Raw genomic sequence first — 12,271 nt, forward strand, 5'->3', positions numbered from 1 at the left:
ATCGGTCCATGTAATCCCCACCAACAGTAGCTTCCACCATTCTAGTCATTTCCTCTTAAGAAATTAGACTGAATATTTCACCATCAAATTGATTAATAATTGCAGCAGCTATAATAGAACTATACCATAGCATCGAAATGCATTCCATAAGCTTGTCAGAACAGAAAGAAAATAATTCCATAAGATATCTAACTAGCAAGACAAAATGATAAATACCGTGATTTAAGATACCTCTCTTAATCCTCCTAGACATGTCAACCAAAACAAAATTCAGACTTCACTGAAATAGGATGTAATCAAAGATGAAACATCTATAGGATTGTCCATTCTTGTCCAAAATTAAAGGCTCCGTACTAAACAAAATAAAAACAACTCGTTCATTAAAAACATTATAACACCTACCCATCAAATATTGCTTTTATCACGATAATCAGTCACAACGCACAAAACTCCAATATGTAACTTGGTGTGCCCAAATTACAATCAAGAACACTCTCCAGTAATGCCTTAAGCAGTTGGAGCTGATCCCTTCTTCCTTGGTGCCGCTTGAGTACCTAAAAAATGCCCAAATAAAAGATCAACACACGAAACATCATAACCTACTAAAGGGGCAAATAAAACCAAATGGCTCGAGATAGAGAAAAAAGGCATACCCTCTCTGAAGCCGCTCTTGAATCTGCGGGGCACATGGCGGAGGTACCTCATTCTTCCAGTTCCAGTAGTCTTCCTTCGGATCGCCTTCACACTCCAGTTATCTAAATCCAACGACAAAACCAAAAAAACATCATTATTGCCCAAAAACCAACAAAAAATACCCTTAACGAAAACAAAAAATCATTATTTTCAGCGAAACCGAAGAAGAAACAACACAATCCCCAATTCCTCGACTTCGCACACACGAAGAACCTAAAATCTCATTTCAGTCAGCGAACGTTCACAGATTAATCAATTGAGCAATACCATAATGATAAAAGAAAAGAATTTCATTTAACTCAAGCTACAGCCAACAGCAATGACAAAAAAGAACAACAACAACGGCAACCCAATACCTTAAATTCATCGTAGACAAAACCCACAAGGACAGATGAATCAGTAACAATTCTAAACAATCCACATAAAACAAAAATCCACACAGATACAAATATATACGGTATGTCTAAGAGAGAGGGGAATACATGTCCTCTTGCGGGCGGCAGGGTAGGCACAGGCGGAGCAGCGACTCTTCTGAAGATGGAAGCTGCGGCGGCCACACCTCACGCACAGGGTGTGGGTCTTGTTCCTCCTCTTTCCAAAACTCCCTGTCCCCTTTCCCTATATACATATACATTCACACACGGATCATAACATATACAGATTCCTTTGTGTGTATAGGTCAACACTTAAATAGATCCAGGGAGATGGCTTACCATTGGAGCCGATGCAGATGCAGAACCCTAGCAGAGTGAGAGGAGGTCTATTCAGGCTAAAGGACCATGGAGCTGCGAAGAGGAGAGTATTTATATATGAGTTCTTTAGGGTTTCTTAGGGCAATTGGGTTGGTGGTGAACCTGAGCAGCATGTTGTGGCGAGACTTGGGTTTGCGTTTGGTTACGTTGGGCCGAAGACGGGCCTTAGGTATTGATTGGCTGGGCCTGAACGGCCGGAGAGTTTGTTTGTGGAGACCAAAGTAAATTCATATCAACGACGTGTCGTTTTAAGTGTGAAATTGGGAGTGGGCGTGGTGAGAATGGGCATGAACCTTAAACTCATTCTGTCCATAGAATTCTTCCAAGGCAGTTTCCTTCTTTTGCTGCTACATCAAGGTTTCCAATTTGATCCAAAGACAACACTAGTCATTTTCTTATTGAATAACTCCAATGAAATTTCCTTGGCTGTTACAACATCCTCATTACAAAACAAGATGGCAAGATTAATTGCAGAACCAATGTACTGATTACGCAGTTAGTTTGAGTTTTGCTTGCAGCCCTGGAAGACAAGCTATATATGAGCTTAGCTAACTTTGCGGGTTGAGTTTCTAAGATCTGATGCAAATTACAGGCTATATATGATTGAATGAGATCCTTTAGATCTTTCAGTGAAATGTGTGACGTTGGTGGGAGGTATTTGACATTGCAACTGTGAGAAAGTGACTTGACTATAGGGGAAATGGATTGCACCTTAACGCCTTATCCTTTGTATCAAATAGCTCTTGTACCAGCTTCATTGACTTCGGGACCATCAAACTCTATTCTTCGATGCAATGAGTAATTTTCACATACCTACAACCCTTATACAAGAGATCATGATCAATTAAGGGCTCGTTTGGATGTCAAATTTAGCTTAGTGCACTTCACTTTTAGACTGTTTTGGATATCCAAATACACAAATGAGTGCAGTTCAACTTAAACTCGTTGAATGAGCTCCACGTAAATAGCGTCAACAACTACCAAAAGGGACTTTATGGTTTCCCAAATATGAGCTGACAATTGACATCGGTTGGACAATGCATTTCAAGTGCATTACTCATTGACACGTGTTGTTAGCCCCCACAACTCAAATCCACGGTATGACATTTGTTCTTTAATCCTTGCATTCCTTAATCCTTGCACCATAATAAAGTGTAGAAATCTTTTTTTTTAACAGATTCGGCGCACTGTGGGGAGACAATAATGGTAGTAAATAATAGATATTTATGGTGGGTCTTAATAATTTTATAACTTCCCAAAAATATATCTAAACTCATCCTAACATCTAAATACATTTTAAACTCATCTTAAGTAGGTCCTACAAAATTCACTTAATCATCTTAACTCACTATTATTCATAAAAAATTTAGATTAACTCAACTCAACATTCATACACAGCCTAAAGGTCCTGATCATCCCTTGAAAAGCGTGTTAATCTTGGAATATTCATTTTGCTAATTGAAAAGGATGACCTTTGCTAGCTCCAAGAGGAGGTTCTAGTATAGTGCAACAGTGTAGAGTACCATTGGACCGTTTGGTTTTTGGTCCCATGGTCTAAAGAACGTTGTATGATGATAATTACGTAGTGGTTGGAGGGTTGAAAGCAATAGTTTATGCTTTTGCCGACCCACTACCTTTTACCTTTGCATCTTAATGAATGCCACAGCACTTTGGACAACTGCATTCAAACAAAACAACTCATAAATTTAGTTTTAATGTCTTTTGGACGCATGGAATCCACTTCGTCCGTTCCCATTTAAGCACTCTTTGAAGGACAGACTCCCCGTGCCGGTTGAAGGCTTGTAATGCTCTGGCCGTGTGAATTGTGATTAAATAGTCAAAAAGCTCATGAGGGTTTAGAGAGAGACAGAGAATATAGAAGGGCACGAACAAAAAGATGTAGAAGAAGCCAAAAACAGAAGACAATGTTCTCTCTGGACTCCATTGCCTTTTTCTCTTGGGTACCCGAAGAAATATGAACTGTGTATCTTCCTTATCTTTTTTAATCTTTATGCTGGAAGAAAATCAGGGTGAAGAAAGCAAGCACGCACCCAAGCAGGTCGGAGTTGCATCTTTTCTTGCAGACACCGAACAATAAATTAAGAAGCCTACGTACAAATAACACTTTAGTGCGAGAGAATGCTGCTTAGAGAAACCATTAGCAAAACCAAGATCCTCTTTCGCAAAACTCTACAAAACTTCAAGTCTTTCTTCTTTCACAGATATCAAAAGCTTCCCAAGCTCCCTTCCTTCAATCACTTGACTCGTGGCAGCCGCAACCGAAAAGATCATCAAAAAGATCAATTCTACATGAGTTTCTTTGATGAATTGGAGGCCAATCTAGACAAGGTGAAGGAGAGTTACAGCAGTAGTATAATGGCTTCAAAAGAGCCCAGGAAGGGTACTGAAGATGCACGTAGTGGAAACTTCGTGAAGTTGGCAAACCAAAGTCCTGCCAAGAGCAAACAGCAGGAAAAAGAGAAGAAAACCAATAAAGAACGTTCCCAAATAGGTAAAAGGGAAGAGTCATGCTCGAAGAACACGAATGGAGAAGAAGGCCATGGATTAACTGCACAAAAGATGAAAGATTTGGAGATGATGGAGGCAGGAGATGTAGAACAAGTGCTGGACGTAGAGGAGGCGCTCCACTACTATTCTCGCCTCACAAGTCCTGTTTATCTAGACCTTGTCGACAAGTTCTTCATGGACATTTACTCTCAACAATTCGAAGAGGAGAGACTTGGCTCCACTATTAGGTTCTAGATGACTCTTTCATCGTGCACTGGAATCTGTCTGTGTTCTTCTTTTTAATATCGTTTTATTTTCTTTCATTTCCTTCTGCATGTATCGTGTTCTTGGTTTCCAGCTGATCTGTCGACATTTCTTAATAAATCAAACTTGATTGCCTTCTGCTTGAGTTCGTCTTGTTGCCGGCGCTGGACAAAATAAATATTTCATGAAATCAAAAGCTATTCCACTTGTCATTTAAATGAACTCGAATCAAGTTCAGACAAGCTCTGTCGTCTGCTTTCATATTTCCATAACTCATGAACATAACATACTATTACATCGTCGTCTTATTGGCTGCTATTGATCCTCAGCATAGCTCTGTTCCCTGCAAAGGACGAATGCGTCCTCATGTCTTTGGTAAAGCTTGCGCTGCGGAATACCCCACAGAGGCATGCCCGACAGCTTGTAATCCCATTAATTTATATATAACTTTGCAAAAGACAGAAAGTAAACATCACAGTAGTTCAGTCTAATGGAATCCATCACAGGAAGACAAGCAGTAGGTAAGTCCAACAAGAACTATTCAATTAATTGTCAAATTACAATGCCGCAAATTTTTACATATGAATCCAATAGTTTGTCTATAATAGCTTGATTATGGGGAGAAAAGAATTATGTCAATAATGTACTATCGAATCAAAAGAAAACTCCAACCCTCAAATCTAGCAAACATTACCAAAGATACGGATGGAGTAATGAATAATCCATCATGCTGCGACATGAGAAGTCGCATCAAATAATGCTCCAATTAAAATAAAATAAAAAAGGCATAACCCAGTAGGATTTACTAGCATTTCCCCTTCCGAATGGAATTAGTAACCACAAGTAGATACTAAAACATTATGCTCCTTCAAACGCTTCTGAAATTGAGCCAAACGGTTTTGTAACTGTAGAATGCCTGCAGCCTTTTGAGTTAGAATGGAATTCAATTTAGAAATATAATCATCCAGTTGATTCCCCGGTTGGTCAGCCTCAACCAGCAGGTTCATCTCCTGCAAATGTATATGAAACACAAACAAAAATTGAATCAATATAGCATTTCCACAAGGAACAAATATAGCAGATGCAACTTGTGAAAAGATTTAAGTCTTTGCGTCAGTTATCCAAAACAAATTGAAGCATTGACATATCTTGTGGCATGGGCTCTGATATGCTAAATATGGACGGGTGTCAATTTTCTTTTCCACTGGCCTAGGCCATACATATGATCACATTGTGGAGATTCTAAAGTTATGGCTTAATGGCCGGTCATGATACTAAAATAAGAATCTCGAAGGATGAGTTCACCAAATCACATACCTCTCTAACAATATTCATGGTATCCTCCACTTGTTTTCGGTGAGCATTTACAAGATCTTCCTCCTCCTGAAGAACATGCAGCACAAGCTTTAGCTGTCGATAAGGTTGGCTTATCCAAATATTCAATTAAAAAATATTTACTGTTTTTACCCGTAAGAGGGCATTCAGATCATCATCTGAATGTGCATTCTTGGATTCAAATTTTGGCAGGTCCTTCCATTTAGTCTGACCATTGGGTTTCCTTAGTTTGTCCTCTGAAGTAGAGATATTGTATGGATCTAGCTTCCCATTCTTCTTCCATAAAGGTTTTCCTTGCTGATAGGGCCCTTCAGGTTCATCAAAATCATCCCTTTCAGTTTGTTCGGGCGATGAGTCAGATACATCATCCTCAAAGTTGGATGCAGGAACTGAAGACAAGGGTACAGCAGCTGATTCCTTAAGATTGAAGGTTGATGATGATATATCCTTCTTAGGATTGTTTCCCTTCGAAAGACTCTTCACTCTGGAGTACAATTTTTACAGGTAGGTAAATATTAGCATATTTTATGTTAAGGAAGTGGGGGTTGCTTAAACAAGTAATAATCAATACTGGGAAATTTTACTTGAATGAAATATGTAATTTCACCTGTCAGCATATCTTAATGTGTTCAGAGTATGTTCACATGACCCTGAGCTTGGTGATATGCATGATATCATAACAGTGCGCGAGTCCCCAACAAATGAATCCCTCAACACTTCTGTTAATTTACTGCCTCTGAAAGGAATATGATTCTGGTCATTGTCAAGAGCTCTAATGCATTCCTTCAGTGCAAGTAAGCTCTTATTGATCTCAGCACCTTCCATTCTGCATCATATATTTTGAAACGGCAAATTAACAAGCAAATCAAGAAATGGCATATATAGCATAATATGACAAATGGCCACATCCAATAACATTACAGAACGCATTCTCACCTCAGATCTTCTATCCGGGATACTGTTTTAATCCCCCCTGAATTTGTTTTTCCTTTTAGATTTGTACTATTTCCTATTCCTTTGCTCATAAATATATGTAGACACACACACTCAAAACAAATACTAGAGAAAACCCTGGATTGGATGTGAGCTTTAGTTGCTACAAATATAAGCATTGAAACCTCCTTTGGTACTCATATCTCCCCATGTCGATACAGACAATCTGATGCACCAAATAATGGCCAATGATAAAATAATATAAATCCTTGACACTGAATTAAATTAGTGTCGCCAGATTTTATTTCCCCATCGAATTATTTCGTTTCAACGCATTAAATCCTTCAATGCAAATTTTTTTACACATTCATTTTTAAATGCACGTATGTATAGTCACTCAAGGAGTGTGGATAATGAAGTAGCCAGATCTCCTACATGTCACATACGAAATAGTACTCTATACACATCATAATAAGAAATATTATCAAACAATGCATCAGATATCTTAGCTTTCTTCTAGGATTGAAAATGAACCATACCTACGGAGTTGTGCATTAAGCAAACTATTCTTTTGCCTTTTACTAACAAATAAGATGTGCTCGCCATAAACAGTGGCCTAAACCTATTTTTTCAGGGTTCCTTCCAGTGGGGAAGCCCCAAAAGATCCATACCTTGTCTGTTTGTCATTATCTGTAGTGTCTGCACCACGTTCACTTCCAGCAAGATCTATAAACAAGAGCTTTCCAACAACACGAGGTGGTTTTGATTCACTGCCATCAACAGACCTCTTGATAGAAAGCTGAAGTATGGCATGTGAACGGGAGGATTCTTCATTTGCACCTGTTGTTCCGGTACTTCTTGTGGCACTTCCTTTCTCAATGAGCTCCTTAATTGTTTCCACATCTGATACTCTGTACTCTTGCAGACCGACAATGCAAACTTGCTGCCTCCCATCCTCTCTCATGCAAAGTTTTCTACAATATGAAAGCTTTAAATTTGGAGCGACCTTCGAAATTCCAAAAGTTAACTAAGTGAAAGGCTAATATAACTTACTTCCGATCATTGAGAAGATCAAAAAGTTTTCCTCCATATATCTCAAAGAAGCTTACAAGCAGCTGAAATCCTTGATTACGGTAAGTATGATGCATAAACCTCAAGATGTCACGTGATGCTTTAAGGGGTAATGGCTTCATTGTATAAGTTTTTCCACTCCCTGGAAAAAGCATAGAAACAATCACAAGCTTTTCTATAGGAGCTTTTATTACAAAAGACCATCAAGATGACTTTCTGGTTCAAGCCAGCACAAGCACAAGATATAAACATTTTATTGCCCTAAAGAAAAGACAAACATGCAAAAGCCATTCTACTTTGTCATGAAGCGAGCTAACGGTGACTTGCCAATCACCACATACTGAAATCAAAACACAATCAGAAAATCTATATAATATGACAAAGCAAAGTGTTCTATGTTTTCATTCATGTTGATCATTGCCAGGCTACAAAGATGATATTGTTTTAATAGTCGTTGAATTATGAAAGATACAAGGTAAAAAGCATGTAAATCTTTGTAGAACACTTAAAAGATAAAGTGAAAACGATTCCAAAACAACTAAGAATAAAGAACTTAAATTACTTGGGAGCAAGTCTAATAATCAAACAAGCATGGAATAATTATGAAACGGAGTAATCCAAAAGGTCTGTAACTGCATCTAGTGAGGTTAGGGAGACAGTTAATCACCTGTTTGCCCATATGCAAAGCAAGTTGCTTTCGTGCGTTGAAAAATTATTGGAACTATGGGTTCCACTGTCTCCCGATACACCTAGAAAGGAAAATGAAAAATTCAAATTGAATAATCTGAAGCCATGCTTGCATGTCTTTCTTCTGCCAACTCAATTGGTTAATTTGTCCATGTTCTATACTTATTTTTCATTCTAGTAGTTTTATTGTGATACTAACCTCATCGTTTGAGACCTCTTCATTCAGCACAGCATCAAAACAAAATTCATGCTTCTCTACATATTCTGTGAGATCAACCTACAGAACATTCAGGATGATTCAAAGAACATATAACATCAAAATTATTATGAGAAGCGTGGAATTCTATCTGGTAACTGTATCTACAGCTTGGTATCTTTCACTTAGAAACCTGATCATATTCTTTTACTTTGAATCTAATTTGTTATGTATGTTTTGTACACATCATCATAACAAGGCCTGCATATGATGGGAAGCATTTTTTTAATTATTTTGCGTAGTGTAGTCATTCTAACATAAAGGAGAATTAAAAATGCTATTAGATTTTATCAGTAGCATTTTATCAGTAGTGACTTACCTTAAGTTTAGTCTCATAAACTGTTAGAGAATTAGAATGTGTCTCTATGATGTCTTCCTCATTCTTTGCTAATTCCTTCTTATTAAGTGGTCTCTTGCGCACCTGCAGTCAGAGCATGGAAGCAACTCTTAGAATAAGAGGAAGATAATGAACCCATGTTAGTTAAACAGGTCCGAAAAGAAAGGACAGTTCCATTTGCAAAGCAAGTTGTTTCAATAATGAGATACAGTCAAAAGCATAAGGCATGGTCGGTAAGTGGAAATCTCTCTGCTTTGCATGGTCAGCAAGTGGAAATCTATCTGCTTTTTCATAATTCTTGAAAAAAAATTGAGATGCGTTTTGTACTAGATTTTGTGAAAGGGGGTAGGAAGAATGAAAAGATGATTGAATGAAAATTGTTGAAATGTATTTTGTATTGGTTTTTATCAAAGTGATAGGTAGAATGAGAGGTTAATTTGGTTTTTGTGCTTTGCCAACAAAAGCCAAAGAGAATGATTAGATTAAAATAAAATAAGAGATGATTTTTAAAAAAAAAAATTAAAAATAGATCCTTAAAACAACAATGCTTTTGACTAAGCACAAGTTATCAAATGAAATAAAGCAGCTCGATAAGATTTGGGTTGCAAGGGGAAAATATTTTTAAATTCTCTGAAACCCATAGCCGTAGAGTCTGAGCATTTCAAACATTGCATTTCTTTAGGATAAACAACTCTATTCACCCGTATTAATTAAAAAAAGACAATATTAGAGTTAAAAGTGAAAGGAATATAAAGAACACACCACAACTTTTATCTTTGCTACAGAACTGGATTTCTCTTTATCCGCGGCAAGGCTTTTCATGACATTGTTTTCCGGCAAAATGCGAGTTCTGCCAGTTCGTTTGTTGTTTGAGATGTAGGGATCAGAGTCATCAAAGCTCCTGCCATGAACAGGATGATACATAGAAGTACCATCATGGAGACCGGAGATTGGCACCTACCCACAAAATAGATTACAACATCAGCAGAGCTAAGCATACTGAGCCATTTCTGTTATTAATAGAAAATTAATAAAAAGGAAAAAAGCTACTCTTCTTATCCCATAATGACTTCCCATTCCAAATTGCATTCATAATCAACTTCATATAGAATAGTTTAGCACGTACTAAGGTGTAAAAACTTTTCCGCATCCATTATTATCCATATGCATTATTTTTCTTTTTTATCGGTACCATCCATATGCATTATATATTGTCATTATTCTGAGATCCCAATCAACAAAAAGTGTCTTACAAAACACGATAGACGGGGAAAAAAGCCCATCACAGGCATAGAATGGTAAAAATTTTGAACCATAATTTGAATAATCCAAGTAAAAATGAAACCATTTCTTCTTCTTCATGAATGAAAACCATGGAAAGTATTGCATTGACATTTGACAGGAGCCCAGGAATGTGAATTTTAAATGAAAAATTTCAAGGTTAACACAAGCTAAGATGTTGAAAATTGAATTATCACGTGAGTTTATCCTAGTAACCTGCCATAGAAAGAACCAGAACATGAGTTCATCAAAAGCACGGTGCCGCTTAATGGGCATGCCAACTACACATCACCACATTTAACTGCATAAAAAATCAAGTCATTGTCGAAATTGACAGGAGACCCACCTCTGTAAGAAGCTCGGTATCGAAAGAATGCAGATCCAAGAGTCCAGGACTGAACTCACTTGGCGAGTTTTCGCCAGTCTTCCTCGACCGAGAATTACCCGGAGGCGTTGAAGGCTCCAAGTAAAACTCATTTGAACCGGCGAATCCAGTCTGCGCATTCCTATACATCCTCGAGCCCTGCCCACCTCCACCGGTACCACCATATGGCCCATAGTCCTGCTTTAATTCAATAGCACAAATTGAACACAATCAAAGGGACGAGATCTAGAATTGCAGCATTAAAGGCACAAAAAACAAACACACAAGTAAACATTATCACTTCTAACATGAGATTGAGGAATATTTGTATAGCTGTGCCAGTTTTTTCGGAAGATTTCCATTGGGAACGAATCAGAAAGATGGGGGAGAACCTGAAGAGGAGGAACAGAAAGGCTGGAGGAATTGAGGTGCTGAAGACCAGCAGATTGGAGCCAGCGGCCATTGGAGGAAGTCTCCAGAAAGTTGTCCGAGTACTGACGTTGGTGGTGCACCCCAGCCGCACCAGATCTCTGCCCCTGCCTCCCCACCCCGTTCATCTCTCTAAAACTCGATACAACCTCCGATTGAAATGCCGGGTCAGAGCCCCTCTATTCCTCTCTCGGAATCAATTTCTCTGTCTAAAACCCGATTCGAGCAGCGATCGGACTTTCCGGCCGTAAAATCCGATTGAATAACCGAATCGGACTTACACTTTCTCTATCTAAAGCTCTCTCTCTATCTGAATAATCAACCTTCAGCAGAGATTAATGTCCGAGACTAAGGACCACGAAAATGCAAGGAAATCTCGGATACAAAGTGGGCAGGAGGAGAAGAAGAAGTAGAGGGAGCAGCAGCAGCTTCTCTGAGCTTTGTTTTTTCAAAGAAAAACAAAATGTTAATAAAATTAAGAGAAAATAGAGGACGGTGTGGTGTACGAGTATGAGAGAGAGTTATAAGCGTAAAGCCAAGGATCTAGGATAGCCGAGATGAGAGAGAGAGAGAGAGAGCGCCTCTTTGAATTTTTTTTGAAGACTTCTTAAATTCTTACGGTTCAGACTTTTATGAGTTTAAAAGACGACGAGCTACGAAGCTCGTGCAAGGAGAGTTACACACGTGTACACATTCAAGTAGGGGTGTTGCCAGATGGATAGAAAAACGACGTGTAGGTTTTTCTTGGGACCCTTTCCATTTGAAATTTTTTATTCTCTCTTTTCTTTTACCGGGCATACGCAAGTAATCATATTCTCTCCGGGTTTTCAATTTTAATAGCGCCTCCGGGCCCCGCCATTTGCGGTACCGTTTGGTGAACTTCTTGGGCCGTTAGCCCATTGACATCTATGGACTTCAAGTTCCTATGATTGTCATTCCATTATTTCTTGATGTAAAGTCCAATGCTTTTATATAACGATTTAATTAAAAATAAATAAATGATATTTGTAATTTTAAAATATATAATTTAAAAAAATAATTAAAAATAAATAGATAAATATGATACCCTACTACTTAATTCAGAGAGGGCTAAGCATAGCTCGAGAAAATAGTTCAATTCAATCACGACTTAGAACTGATTTTAGTGCATTTTTTAATCGCTCACATAATCTATTTCTTCAATCAATTATAGCCAATTTCAACCCATTTGAGCTATTTCCAAATAATTAAAAATTATGGTTCTTTGTTGAACTGTTTTTTGTTTATTAAATGAACATTTGATGGAATTTGCATATATTATATTAAAGTTTTCATCACTGTGTTCAATATGGACGATTGAAAAATCGAAATATTAAACATAT

The 12,271-nt window shown here is 37.9% G+C and overlaps 3 protein-coding genes across 4 annotated transcripts; 1 reads left to right on the plus strand and 2 right to left on the minus strand.

The window, feature by feature from the left end:
- Positions 1–293: 293 nt before the first annotated feature.
- On the minus strand, positions 294–1,566 carry LOC122301051 (60S ribosomal protein L37-3). Its single transcript, XM_043112122.1, has 4 exons — positions 1,407–1,566; positions 1,176–1,311; positions 654–755; positions 294–554 (listed from the first exon to the last, which is right to left on the minus strand). Exons 1-4 carry the CDS (start codon positions 1,407–1,409, stop codon positions 508–510), a joined length of 288 nt encoding a protein of 95 aa, XP_042968056.1. The 5' UTR covers positions 1,410–1,566; the 3' UTR covers positions 294–507.
- Positions 1,567–2,285: 719 nt separating this feature from the next.
- On the plus strand, positions 2,286–4,362 carry LOC122301050. Its single transcript, XM_043112121.1, has one exon. The coding sequence runs from the start codon at positions 3,585–3,587 to the stop codon at positions 4,206–4,208; it is 624 nt and encodes a 207-aa protein (XP_042968055.1). The 5' UTR covers positions 2,286–3,584; the 3' UTR covers positions 4,209–4,362.
- A 377-nt stretch (positions 4,363–4,739) lies between these two features.
- Positions 4,740–11,515, minus strand: LOC122301049 (kinesin-like protein KIN-13B). 2 transcript variants are annotated; one of them, XM_043112119.1, is made up of 12 exons: positions 10,874–11,515; positions 10,464–10,682; positions 9,599–9,793; positions 8,819–8,920; positions 8,443–8,520; positions 8,224–8,305; positions 7,539–7,698; positions 7,157–7,459; positions 6,160–6,378; positions 5,685–6,036; positions 5,535–5,600; positions 4,740–5,227 (listed from the first exon to the last, which is right to left on the minus strand). In XM_043112119.1, exons 1-12 carry the CDS (start codon positions 11,036–11,038, stop codon positions 5,048–5,050), a joined length of 2,121 nt encoding a protein of 706 aa, XP_042968053.1. In that variant the 5' UTR covers positions 11,039–11,515; the 3' UTR covers positions 4,740–5,047. The 2 variants fall into 2 exon arrangements, with proteins under 2 accessions (XP_042968053.1, XP_042968054.1); XM_043112120.1 differs by having other exon boundaries at positions 10,464–10,679; positions 10,874–11,514.
- Positions 11,516–12,271: the final 756 nt, after the last annotated feature.

The sequence above is a fragment of the Carya illinoinensis genome, chromosome 2 (genome assembly GCF_018687715.1).
Source record: "Carya illinoinensis cultivar Pawnee chromosome 2, C.illinoinensisPawnee_v1, whole genome shotgun sequence".
In the NCBI taxonomy this organism is placed as follows: domain Eukaryota; kingdom Viridiplantae; phylum Streptophyta; class Magnoliopsida; order Fagales; family Juglandaceae; genus Carya; species Carya illinoinensis.